At 49.0% G+C, this 13,360-nt stretch overlaps 1 protein-coding gene across 4 annotated transcripts in view; it reads left to right on the top strand.

The window, feature by feature from the left end:
- The window catches only part of EFCAB8 (EF-hand calcium binding domain 8), a 51,575-nt gene extending 44,003 nt beyond the window's left edge, over nucleotides 1–7,572 (top strand). For 3 of the 4 annotated variants that reach the window (XM_083447269.1, XM_083447268.1, XM_083447270.1), the window contains exons 24-28: nucleotides 123–291; nucleotides 493–625; nucleotides 2,202–2,400; nucleotides 3,783–3,881; nucleotides 7,188–7,572. In XM_083447269.1, the coding sequence (XP_083303395.1) occupies nucleotides 123–291; nucleotides 493–625; nucleotides 2,202–2,400; nucleotides 3,783–3,881; nucleotides 7,188–7,400 (813 nt within the window). In that variant the 3' untranslated portion in view covers nucleotides 7,401–7,572. Of the gene's footprint in view, nucleotides 1–122; nucleotides 292–492; nucleotides 626–2,201; nucleotides 2,401–3,782; nucleotides 3,882–7,187 lie in introns of those variants that run through there. The other variant, XR_014512825.1, reaches the window with a different exon arrangement.
- Nucleotides 7,573–13,360: the final 5,788 nt, after the last annotated feature.

Below are 13,360 nucleotides of genomic sequence, written 5' to 3'. Positions count from 1 at the left end.
CCTCAGTGTCCGGGCTGAACGATGGGGGTGGAGATGCTCCTTCAGGGATACAGGACCGAGGCCTTCCTGATGACGGGCTTCAGCATCCGGTGTAATGGGGCCTCTTTAAATTTCTGTGGCAGGAACACGAGGGCTGGTTCACCTCTCTGATTCCCCCCGTCTGCCTGAGCTCCTGGAGGGGACACTTGAAGAACGTGGGCAGCATCAAATACGTGGAGAGATTCAGGGCGATTCTCACTTCCAGCCACGACAGCACAATCAAGCTCTGGATGCTCTCGGGGAGACACGTGGGTGAGGCATTTTCTCTCGGATGGTGTCGTGGGAGACCAGGAGGCTGGTCCGGGGCAGGGGAGCAGAACGACGGAATCTTTGGGAGGGACCCCGAGGGTCATCCAGCCCAGCCCGCTGCAATGCCAGAAGTCCATTCGCCCTGAGCTGCTGCAGTTGGGCAGCAGAAAGAAAGCCCAGATCTCCTCCTGGCTTCCCCCACAGGGACGTTTGGGCAGGCGGCGTGGAGGCTGGAATTGCAGTCCATGATGACGGCAGAAGTGCCTGAGGACATCCGCCGAACGGGCTCCCTGCAGACCCTGAAGGTCCTGAATGAAGGCCGGCAGCCCCACTGGGAGTGAGTAAACAGAGGCAGACACCTTTTCTTGGCCCTGCAACGGAAGGGCCCCTTTGCTGCAATCTTGCACCTGCAGCACGGAAAATAGTGCCCCCCCAAGCGCTATGGAGAACACAGCAGCTAGTTGCTGCTAGAAACAGCATCCCCTCCAACATTTCTCCAGTGAAATAAGGGACGTCCTAAGGAAAAGCGAGACATTCCGGGATCAAATTGTTGGAATCTTGGGACTTCCGGTCTGCTGCCAAGGGAAATGGCGGCGAGCTCCGTGTCGTCCTATTAAGGAAGGACACGGTCCAGGCTGTCAGGGCTTTGGGGGTGAGTGCCAGGGCTAGGCGCCCCCCCCAAATCCCTACGGAATAGTGGGGACTCCGGAGGTCCAGCGGAGCGTTGGTAACTCGCCATAATCCAACCCCCCGGCTGCCGGTGCTGCGTCGGGGAATGAAGAGGCTTGAGTCTGCTCACAGCTCTAACACGCCCTGCAGCCGAAGACACACACCATCACCGCAAGCAGCAGATTTTTCAATTAAGAGGTAAAGGTAAAGGTAAAGGGGACCCCTGAACATTACGTCCAGTCACGGACAACTCTGGGGTTGTGGCGCTCATCTCGCTTTATTGGCCGAGGGAGCCGACGTACAGCTTCCGGGTCATGTGGCCAGCATGACTAATCCACTTCTGGCGAACCAGAGCAGCGCACGGAAACACCGGTTTACTTTCCCGCCAGAGTGGTACCTATTTATCTACTTGCACTTTGACGTGCTTTTGAACTGCTAGGTTGGCAGGAGCAGGGACCGAGCAACGGGAGCTCACCCCATCACGGGGATTCGGACCTTCTGATCGGCATGTCCTAGGCTCTGTGGTTTAACCCACAAAGCCACCCTCGCCCCATTTTTAAGAGGTACAAACCGAAAGTTACATTACCTAACCGTAACCCGAGGGTCCACTCTAACAAGAAGTTTACTCACATTTCAGTTCACCATTTGATTCCTGAAAGGCAGGCTTTACTTGGTAGTTACAGTGTGAGTTCATCCCATACAGTAGGGATACTGAACTCATGTGCTGCTGGCTGAGAGCCAGCAGACAGCAAAATTACATTAGTAGAATAAAAAATGGCTGCAGGAGAGCAGCATGGCAGCAAGAGAGAGAACAAGACAACTTCAAGAAGACTAAACTGTAAGACTCAACTAGACTAAAACAGCTGCGTGACCTGGCTCTTTTATGGAGTCAGCCCAGCCCATGCCCATCTCCCAGGTCACATGCAGGGAATGTTGCATTTGACTGTACCAATGGATCACATCCCACACAAATCAGAAAGCAGGATGGCTTCTGGCAAATAGGGACACTTGGAGGGTCTGGGATTAACAGTTAAAGGCCAGGTTGAAGAGGAATGTTTTCCCCTGGTGCCTAAAGACAGGTAACAAAGGTGTCAGAGCATTCCACAAGCGAGGAGCCACCACAGAAAAGGCCCTGTTCTGGTGCTGCCACCAAGGGACCTCTCACAGAGGCGCATGGAGGAGGTGCTTGTTTGCATGCACCAGGGTCATTATTTCTCTCCCCCCCGCCCCGTTCCTGCTTGCAGGAGCACCCGCAACATCGTGCAGACGCTGAGCCAGCAGAGGAGGCAGCAGTCCATGCTGATGGATTTCCTGCACGTCAAGTCGTCCCACGACGCTGCCAGCAAGATGCATGAAATGATGCATAAAGAGACGCCAATCATCCAGATCACAGACGAGCAAATTGAGGCCTCTTATCAGCACTGGGAAGAGTTTGGGAAGCTGGTGAGGAAGATCTCTTGCTTCTTGGCGGGGTGGGGCGGGTCATCTGCTGTCTAAAAAGTGACCAGAGCACATGGGAGAGGGCAGGGGACCTGTTTGTCCTGTTCCAGAACCGAGCTGCCTGCGACGCGATGGGTCAGTTCATGAAATCCACGCCTATCTCTCAGTTGGGTTGTCAGTGACATCGCTAGAAGGCGCCACAATAGCATCCGAGTAGCCTGAGCATTTCAATTTCAAATATTCTGATTATTTCCACTTTTAGTTAAGTTTTTATATTTATTTACTTGATGGGGGCGGCAGCTGCCCCCCTGGCTTCGCCCAGCCAATGAGCGCTAGAACGTCAGTCAATGCCATCTACCCACTGAAACTTGCAGCTAACAGAGCTGGATGGGGCTTCCAGATGAAGGCCTTGATGTGGCATAGAATTGAAGAGTTGGAAGGGGCTCTGGGGGTCATCTAGACCAACTCCCTGCAATGCAGGATTCACAACTACAGCATCCATGGCAGGTTTGTCTAAATCTTTGTTTAAAACCTTCGAATGAAGCCCACCACCCTCTGAGGGAATCTGTTGCACTGCCAAACAGTTCTTGTGGTCAGAAAGTTATTCTATATATTTTTTTGCAAATCATTTTTTTTTAATTGATACTATTCTATACTGAAATGTTTAGATGTTTCTTTGATTGTCCTTGAATCTTCCTGCCACACTTGCCATCCTCTGCTGCCATTCCAGGGTGGCACGTCACCCCCTTTGAGAACCGCTGCTCTATGGTATTAACCCCTTTGTGCAGTAATTGGACTTAAGCACGTTGCTTATCTGACGCTGGTTATCTTGCGGAAAGGAGATTCCAGCCCAGGCGTTAGGAAGAGCTTTCTGACGCTACAAGCTATTCGACAGCGGAACGTACTCGCTTGGAATAACAATAATAATAATAATAAATAAATAAAATTTTATTTATATCCTGCCCTCCCCAGCCGAAGCCGGGCTCAGAGCAGCTAACAACAATAAAAGTAACACAGTTTACATAAAATCACAATCAATTAATTGAAATGCATTCTAAAATCAATTCATTCTAAAATCAGTTCAAAAGGTGGAAGGTGGAAGGTGGTGGGCTCTCCTCCGTCGGCACTTACAAAGCAGAGGTTGGATAGTCACCTGTCAGGGATGCTTTAGTTTTCGCTCCTGCATTGCCGGGGTTGGGCTGGATGGCCCTTGGGGTTCCCTTCCAACTTTGCGGTTCTACGGCTCCAAGGCATGCAGGGCAGGGAAGGGGCGGGAAAGGCAGGTGGGGCCATTGGGTAGCTCAGGGGAGGGGAGCCAGAGGCAGGGGAAGGGAGGAGGCCCCAGCTAAGCGACTTCTCTGGCTTAAATCCCTCGGTGAGCGCAGAAGAGCAACATCCTGGGCAGCGCCTACAAGCAGAAGTTTCCGCGCCCCGTCTTGAAGCAGCTCCCGGAAATGAAGGCCTACGTAGCCCACAAGGACCAGGTAAGTGAGCTCCAGGAGAAGACGGGAGTTGGCGGGGTGAAGGGGGGGGCGGGAGCTCAAATAACCCCATGCCCTCTAACATGTCTCTGATGAAAATAGCGACGTCCTAAAGAAAAAGTTGTATGGTTCAAGCTATGGTTTCCCCAGTAGTGATGTATGGAAGTGAGAGCTGGACCATAAAGAAGGCTGGTCGCCGAAGAATGGATGCTTTTGAATTCTGGTGCTGGAGGAGACTCTTGAGAGTCCCATGGACTGCAAGAAGATCAAACCTCTCCATTCTTAAGGAAATCAGCCCTGAGTGCTCACTGGAAGAACAGATCCTGAAGCTGAGGCTCCAAGACTTCATGAGAAGAGAAGACTCCCTGGAAAAGACCCTGATGTTGGGAAAGATGGAGGGCACAAGGAGAAGGGGATGACGGAGGACGAGATGGTGGGACAGTGTTCTCGAAGCTACCAGCATGAGTATGACCAAACTGCGGGAAATAGTGGAAGACAGGAGTGCCTGGCGTGCTCTGGTCCAGGGGGTCACGAAGAGTCGGACACGACTAAAGAACAACAACAAAGAAGAGCAGACATTCCGGGATCAAATCGGAAACCGGGACGGCTTCTCTAAATCCAGGATTGTCTGGAAAATAGGGACACTTAGAGGGCCTGAGTTAGTTACTATCCGTTCCTGGGAATTTCCTGCTTTGCCACTTGTTTCCCCAATGTCTGGAACATCGCTGCGTCAAAACGTTTGGCCAGACATGGGCGGGTGGCTCTTGGGCGAGGCTAAAATGGATAATATGGATTATTCAAATACAGCAACAAGGAGGGAGCTCCCCTTATCCCTCTGGCTTCTCGTTCTTCGCTGGGGGTATCTGCATTCCACCTGAAAGTCAGTGAGCTGTGATTGCAAATTGATATGCTGGTTTGTTGCTCTGGTCTCCTTCCACAATTCCACATTACTGTTTCCTTTGTTGCTTAGCCTGCTATTTGCCATACTTACACTATTTGCATGCAATAAAGAGAGGGAGAGATCTATTTCCCAAACACGGAAATGGGTAAACTCTGCAGAAAAGGTTCAGTTCGCTTTGAGTGACCCTAATAGCTTTGTGGCACATAAAGTGGCTGTTTATGCACTGGCAACAAAAAGAAAGAAAGAAAGAAGGAAAGAAAGAGAGAGAGAGATGAGGAATGGGAGAGTTGGATAATAGAGGGTGATCCGTAATGAAGTATACAGTTTCAATGCACTATAAAAAAAGAAGAATGTAATATATCTTATGTTACCTGTAACAGAATTGTAGGGGAATGTTTAAAGTTTTTCTTTAGAAACAGTCACAGATGTTCTATGTGTGCAGCCTGTGTCACACGACACACATCAAATCAGTAATCTTGTAGTAATCTACAAGAAAGAAGATTCCACCTAAACATTAGGAAGAACTTCCTGACAGTAAGAGGTGTTCGACAGTGGAATTTGCTGCCAAGGAGTGTGGTGGAGTCTCCTTCTTTGGAGGTCTTTAAGCAGAGGCTTGACAACCATATATCAGGAGTGCTCTGAGGGTGTTTCCTGCTTGGCAGGGGGTTGGACTCGATGGCCCTTGTGCTCTCTTCCAACTCTATGATTCTATGATTCTATTTCTGCCCAAACGCGACTCACCCTATGTGTGGATTTTCCTGGGCTTCATTGAATGGCGGTTCAAACACTATTGATGACTTCTTCCAATACACATGGTCGTCCAGGGCTTCTAAGTTTGCACAAACAGCCCGTCGTTTCAAACTTTTTATGCCAATCATAGATACATTTTATGCTTGGAGGTTTTCCCCCTGAATCGGGATCTAAAATGCCATCACACAACAGTTACAGATTCCGTTTTGCTCAATTCAAGAACACAAAACGCCTTCTCCACTGCAGATACAGCCATTTTGCCTGACTAGTCACATGACACGTGTGCTATCACCTACGTCACTTCCCTCCGTAAAGGTAAAGGGACCCCTGAGCATTAGGTCCAGTCGCGGCCGACTCTGGTGTTGCGGCACTCATCTCGTTTTATTGGCCGAGGGAGCCGGCATACAGCTTCCGGGTCATGTGGCCAGCAGGACTAAGCCGCTTCTGGCGAACCAGAGCAGCGCACGGAAACGCCGTTTACCTTCCCGCCGGAGGGGTACCTATTTATCTACTTGTACTTTGACGTGCTTTCGAACTGCTAGGTGGGCAGGAGCAGGGACCGAGCAAGGGGAGCTCACCCCGTCGCGGGGATTCAAACCTTCTGATCGGCAAGTCCTAGGCTCAGTGGTCTAACCCACAGCGCCACCCGTGTCCCTCACTAGCGTACCGCACTAGCATAGCACTCACTGAGTACTTCCCTCAGTAGCGGAACACAGATTTATGAGTACATCTACCTCATGGTTTGCAGTTGTGGTCCATGTCATCGCCTGTTACTGCCTTACAGCATCTGGAAACTGTATACTTCATTATGAATCACCCTGCATTGCCATAAATTGCTTTGGAAATTCTGAGGTTTAATCTGAAGCTGAGTTAGGTTTGAGCTTGTTGATGGCAACTCTGCTTCCAGCCCCTCATATTACGGATGTAATTATATAATGAATATATATATGTGATTACTAGTATAATTATATCAGTAATTATACTAATTAATAACAATTTTTAAAAAAACATTATATTCCGCCCTCCCCAGCCAAAGCCGGGCTCAGAGCGGCTAACAACAGTAAAAATAGCACAGTTTACATGAGATCACAGTCAATTAATTGAAATACATTCTAAAATCAATTCAGAATCAAATTAATGGCGACCATTGGGCTAGAATGCTATGAGAATTACCAAAGGAAGAGGTCAGACTGTGCCCTGGCCAAAGGCCTGGTGGAACAGCTCTGTCTTGCAGGCCCTGCGGAAAGATGTCAAGTCCTGCAGAGCCCTAGTCTCTTGTGTCAGAGTATTCCACCAGATCGGGGCCACAGCCGAAAAAGCCCTGGCTCTGATTGAGGCCAGCCTAACCTCCCTGTGGCCTGGGACCTCCAAGATATTTTTATTTGAAGACCGTAAGGTCCTCCGTGGGAGATACCAGGAGAGGCGGTCCCGTAGGTACAAGGGTCCTAATTGTAAGTTTTTAGGTTGCTGTACTGCAAAATTGCAATGAAATCATTATGGCCTTTGGCTTGTGCAATGATAAACCGATTGAATTTTTAAAAACAAAGAATTAAATAAAAAGAAGGGGAGAAAACACACATTTGGGCTAAAACGGGTTGGAGATCGGCAGGGCTCTCTTGGGCTCCCTGACTGAGTCCTCCTCTCTTGGCTCCCTACAGCCTCGTATCTACCGCTGCATCCAGTACACAGACCTCCAGCCCATGTTCCAGGCGTACACCCCGGACCTGGTGACCGAGTCCTTGCAGACCCAGGCCGTGCTGGAGCACCGGTCAACCCGGAGAGCCAAGCGCTGGGCAACCCTCAAAGGCGTCGTCAAGCCCACCCTCAAGAGCTTCCTGTTGCGCAAGCGAGTTATGGAGCCCAAGGAATAAGTTGCGGCGAGCGCTCCAAGGCGCGAGGCAGCGGCTTTCTCGTCCCAAGGCTTGGGGGGGCCGGGAGTGATTTGAGGCCCTCTCCCGTCTTCGGCTCCCCCCGATTTCCAGATCCTCCTAGAAGCTGGCATTGGATGCGTCCGACCCTTCGAAATAAACAAATTGTTGGAAATTTGTGGCTTGTTCTTTTCCCTGTTAGGTGGGGAGCTTTCTGCAATGGAGGGTTCTGGTGACAAACAGATGATACGCTTCGATATAGAAGGCTGTGGAGCATGTTCCAGGCAGGGGGTGCGGTGGGGGCAGATTGCCCTGGGTATCTTTGCTGAGGGGGGTGACATTGGCGCACCGCCCGCCCGTGACTTCCAAGCTTACCCTAAGCTGTCAAAACAACCCCAAGCTGTCAAAATGTCCGCCATAATAATAGCTGCCCCAGCGTCCCTGGCATCCCTTCACCCCCCTGCCACTCCCGTGATGGCTGAATCATTGCAAAAGACAGCAGTTTACTGGAAAGGAATAACGAAGTGATCTTGAGAGGGGGACTAATCTTGAAATTTGCTTATAAATCATGCTCCCCAGCGGAGGAACCAGTGGGGTGGAATTCTTGTGATCTTCTTCCTTGCTTGCAAAAATGTTATAACCTTGCCTTGGAAATGCTCATATATCATGCAACAATATTACAAAATATTACCTCCCCCCCCCCCTTTAAAATTTAAGGGTTTAATTTGAGTCAAGAGAGCAGAACTATCCAAGTCTGTTAAACGCACAAGCCAATATTTGCAACCTATTAAAGTGCTCAAGGAAATGGAATCTGTAAAATATAGCCACTAATTTTACCCTTCGGAACAGTGGAAGAACCATTAACTAGTGCTAGAAAAGCACTAGAAAGAATAGAGCAATTCGGACAAGTAGCAGGTTTCAGATTAAATAAGAAAAAAACAAAAATGTTATTGAAAAATATGAACTGAGATTTTATTGATACATTGCAGCATCAGAGTGGAATAGAGGTTGTTAAAAAAGTTGAATATCTAGGAATCTGGTTAACATCGAAAAATATAAATTTATTTAAAGAGAATTACACTCCGGTATGGAATGGTACTAAAAGTGACTTAGAAGTGTGGGGAAGAATGAAACTATCCTTAATGCATAAGATTTCAGTTATTAAAATGAGTGTGCTACCGAAAATGTTTTTATTTCAATCAATCCCAATAATTAACGGAGTTGGTATATTTAGAGAGTGGCAAAAAGCAATTTCAAGATTTATTTGGCAAGGGAGGAAGCCAAGAATTAAATTTAAACTGTTAACAGATATAAAAGAAAGAGGAGGCTTCTCCCTACCACATTTGAAATTGTATTAAGAAGCATCATGCCTGTCAGAGCTGGCTCCAAGGTCCCAGCTCACAGAGGACCAACGCTAGCCGGTAGTAATGTACAAAAGTCTTTATTGAAGTACAGTTTCCATTTTCAAGCCGGAGCGCCCCAGCTCTACGTCTAGGGTTTAGATCGGCGAAGCTCCATCTGAATCTCCGCCCCCTGTACACCAGTTCAAGATTCTAGCCTTACTCCACCTCTTCCGTCTCTCCTTTCTCCTCTGGGTCCTGCTACCCCCCGGGGTCCCTTCCTTCCTGGATTCTTCCGACGCAGACGTTGACCCCCCTGACTCCTCCCGCTCTTTTCGGCGGGCTTTGGGACCTGGCTCCCTATCCGGGCTGTCAACTGTGCCGCCCTCCTGTACATTTGAACTTGGCGCGCGCGCCCAGCCTTCAACCTTCCTCTCGACCGTTTCCTCGCTCCCCGATGGAGGCGTGGCCAATCCTGCCTCATGTCCTCCCGCTGGCAGTGCGCCGCCTGATCCCGATGCCTGGGACTCCTCCCCCCTACTGCACTCTGGTGTGGACGCTGGTCCTGATTTCCAACTGCTGCTCTCTGAGTCCCCTCTGGCCCCTTCTTCCTGGGGTGTCCCCCTAGGCACCCCCCTTGCCCTGACCATGGGAGCCCCTTTCTGTGAATCTTCCGATTCGCTGGAAAGACTCAGAGACCTCGGACCGCTGTCATCGCTGACATTTCCTTCGGACTCCTCCCCCTCGCTCTCTATTTCCTCCCTTTCCTGTGCCTCTGCTCCTGAACCCCTGACAATGCCTTTGTTGGTTAAGGGACTGGATATTATTGGAGAATACAGATCTTTTAGATCTAGAAGGATTTGACAACAGATTAGGATGGCATGCATATCTATGGTATGGCAAAGTAAAAGTTCATAAAGGATTTGGAAACCACATATTTTGAAAGTCATTGTATGAGGTGTGGGATAGATATAAAAATCTATTAGAACGTAAGACTCTTGCCACTTGACATATTTGGAAAGCAACTGTAACCAACTGACATCGCTTGTAGGCTTAAAAGAAGTTTTGTAAGGAGTAATATAGAAATTACCGTGAAAATAATTAAGAATAGGTATTAAGATTTGGATTTATAGCAATAACTATAGTAACAAAATGCATAATTAGAAAGGATTTTAGAAAACCATCAGTTGAGGTTGAAGGAAGTCTTAGGTTGTGATAGCCAAAAATTTTGTAATGATGTTTAAAAGGATGATATGCTGAAAAATATGAGGAAAAATCAATACTTTTTTAAAAAAAAATTTAAAAGCGAGAAACACTGGACAGAAACTATAAAATGAGGGCAGGGTCATAACTATGGCATGGTCTGCTCAAACAATCTATAAAAAACACACAAAAAATTCCCTTCCGTTTAATTTGCATGCAAAAGGCAGGGAAATGTCATTAGAAACTCATCTAGACCCTGCTCCTCCTGGCGACTCATTAGATGACCTTGTTGAGGACAGGAATAACTGGCTCTTGGCGGCCATCAATAAGATCGCGCCTAAGCACCCTCTGTGATCCCGTTGAAACCGGGCTCCCTGGTTTACCGAGGAGCTCTGGAAAATGAAGCGGGATCTCAGACGGCTAGAGCGAGTATGGCGACGGACTCGTGACGGAGCCTCAAGAACATCTTATAGGACGCTTATGAAAGCCTATGAGATGGCTTTGAAAGCCGCTAAGAAATCTTACTTTGCAGCTTCCATTGCATCCGCTAGCTCTCGCCCGGCACAACTTTTTAGAATAATTAGGTCAATAACGTCCTTAGGAGGACAACCAAATTTAAGCACAAATTCGACCCACAGCTGTGAGGCATTCGCGAGCTTTTTTGCGGAGAAAGGCCTGTTGCTCCACCGTGACCTCCCTGCCAATTTAGATACAGTGACAGAACTGGAGGCCCCTCGACTGTCTTCGGGTCCAGTGTTGGACCATTTTGATCGGATACTCCTTTCTGATGTGGATAGATTCCTCCAAGCTGGTAGGCCCACCACTTTGATCTGTGCCTGTCTTGGCTGATTAGGGCGTGCCCAAACGTCACGCGGACCCCCCTGGTTGAAATTATCAATTTGTCCCTTGGCACGGGGACATTCCCAGGGGAGTTGAAGGAAGCAGTGGTGTGTCCACTCTTAAAGAAAACTTCACTAGATCCTTTAGACCAGGGGTGTCAAACTCAAATTCATCGGGGGCCGCATCAGCGGTTTGGTCACCCTCAAAGGGCCGGTTGTATCTGTAGGACTTACAGTACAGGAGAGAAGGGTTCAGGCAGCCGTTGGATCTGTCACATCACAGGATGGCATGCGCTCAATATAAAAACAAGTGGAGGTTTCCTGAATGCATGTAAAGTGGAGGTTTCCTGTGTAGAACGGCCGGCGCCGCTAGAGGGCAGACGTTCTCTGGCTTGTAGGCTGCCGCGCATGCGCTGAAGAGACGGCTTTCTTGTGTCAAAAAAAAAAAGCGAGAATAAAAGGTGAAGGCTGGCGGCCGCCGGCGGCTACACGGGCCACATGACGAGGTCTGGCGGGCCGGATTCAGCCCGCGGGCCTTGTGTTTGACACCCGTGCTTTAGACCTTTCCAATTACCGCCCAGTTTCAAATCTTCCATATCTGGGTAAGGTAACTGAGAGAGCGGTTGCTGAACAGCTTGGTAGGTTTCTGGAGGAAACATCGGCTTTAGATCCAATTCAGTCCAGGTTCCATCCTGGTTTCGGGACCGAAATGGCTCTGGTTGCCCTAACAGATGATCTCCGTAGACAACTGGATCGAGGCGGGTCGGGACTTCTGAGTCTCTTAGATTTGTCAGCAGCCTTTGACATGGTCAATCATGATCTTCTGGACCACCACCTTGCCGACGTGGGGATACAGGGCATAGCCCATCACTGGCTGTGCTCTTTTATCTCTGGTCGGGGACAGAGGGTGGTGCTAGGGAGGGAAATGTCGTCGCGCCACTCCTTGGTGTGTGGAGTGCCGCAGGGCGCAATCCTCTCCCCGATGCTTTTTAACATCTTTATGCGCCCCCTTGCCCAGATTATCCGGAGCTTTGGGCTGGGTTGTCACCAATATGCTGATGACACTCAGCTCTATCTGCTGATGGATGGCCACACTGATTCGGCCCTGGACACACTGAGCAGATGCTTGGAAGCTATGGCTGGATGGTTTCGTGGGAGCCAACTGAAACTAAATCCTTCAAAGACAGAGGTCCTATGGCTAGGTCGGGATGGCATGGGGATGAGGGACCAACTCCCTTCTCTTTCGGGGGCCCAATTAGTGCCATTGCCTTCTGTTAAGAGTTTGAGTGTAATCCTTGACGCCTCCCTTTCCATGGAGGCACAAGTTACAGCAACAGCCAAGGCGACATTTTTCCACCTTTGCCGCATCAAGCAGTTGGTCCCTTACCTTTCCCGCCCCGACCTGGCCACAGTGATCCATGTGATGGTCATCTCCAGGCTTGACTACTGTAATTCGCTCTACGCGGGGCTGCCCTTGAAGCTGTCCCAGAAACTCCAGCGGGTGCAGAATGCTGCAGCGAGGCTCCTCATGGGGTCTCTGCCATGGGAGCATATTCACCAAGTGCTTTTCAAGCTGCACTGGTTCCCGGTGGAGTACAGGGTCAGGTTCAAGGTGCTGGTTTGGACCTTTAAAGCCCTTCGCGGCCTAGGACCCTCGTACCTACGGGACCGCCTCTCCCGGTATGCCCCACAGAGGACCTTAAGGTCCATATATAGCAACACCCTAGAGGTCCCTAAGGAAGTTAGATTAGCTTCAACCAGAGCCAGGGCCTTTTCAACTCTGGCTCCCGCCTGGTGGAACGCTCTGTCTCATGAGACCAGGGCCCTGCAGGATCTGATTTCTTTCCGCAGGGCCTGTAAGACAGAGTTGTTCCGCCTGGCCTTTGGCTTGGAGCCAATTTGAATCCCTCACCCTCTTTCTTTTTTCCTTTCTTCTCCTGTGATGAGGCTGCATTTTAACGTTTTGATGTTTTAAAGTTGTATTTTAATCTTGTTTTTAAGTAGTATTCAATCAACTTGTTTTTATTATTGGTTGTAAGCCGCCCTGAGCCCGGCCTTGGCTGAGGAGGGTGGGGTATAAATAAATTGTATTATTATTATTATTATTATTATTATTATTATTATTATTATTATCATCATCATCCAAGAAACACACCAAGCATTGAGCTACCTGGGGGTTTTCTGCAAAATAAATAAATGGTTGGCTTGGGGATTTTAAGTGGCACATTCGCAGTGAGGGCAGATTCCCTTACAGTCTTCCAGCCCGGTTTGAGAGACTCTGCAGCCACTGATGCCCAAAGCGCCATGGAAGGAGAGGACGACACTCAGAAGGGCGACGCTCAGAAGAACAGTCTGGGCCATGGCGGCTTCTGCAGAAACCTGGAGAAAGAGAGACAGCCAAAATGCGTCAAAGGGCTTTGTCTGGCCTCCTTCATTAAAGCAGCACATCTCTAGCTCACAGTTCTTCCAAGCAGAATTTGTTCACAATTTAAAATACTCATTTTAACATCCTTAAACGATCAATGACTTCCCTTCTTCTCTTCCCATGGTCCTTTTTGCATATCATATCTCTGCATATTCT

The sequence above is a fragment of the Podarcis tiliguerta genome (assembly GCF_965153285.1).
Source record: "Podarcis tiliguerta genome assembly, chromosome: 6".
NCBI classification, from domain to species: Eukaryota; Metazoa; Chordata; class Lepidosauria; order Squamata; family Lacertidae; genus Podarcis; species Podarcis tiliguerta.
This window is presented reverse-complemented; position numbering and strand designations above follow the sequence as displayed.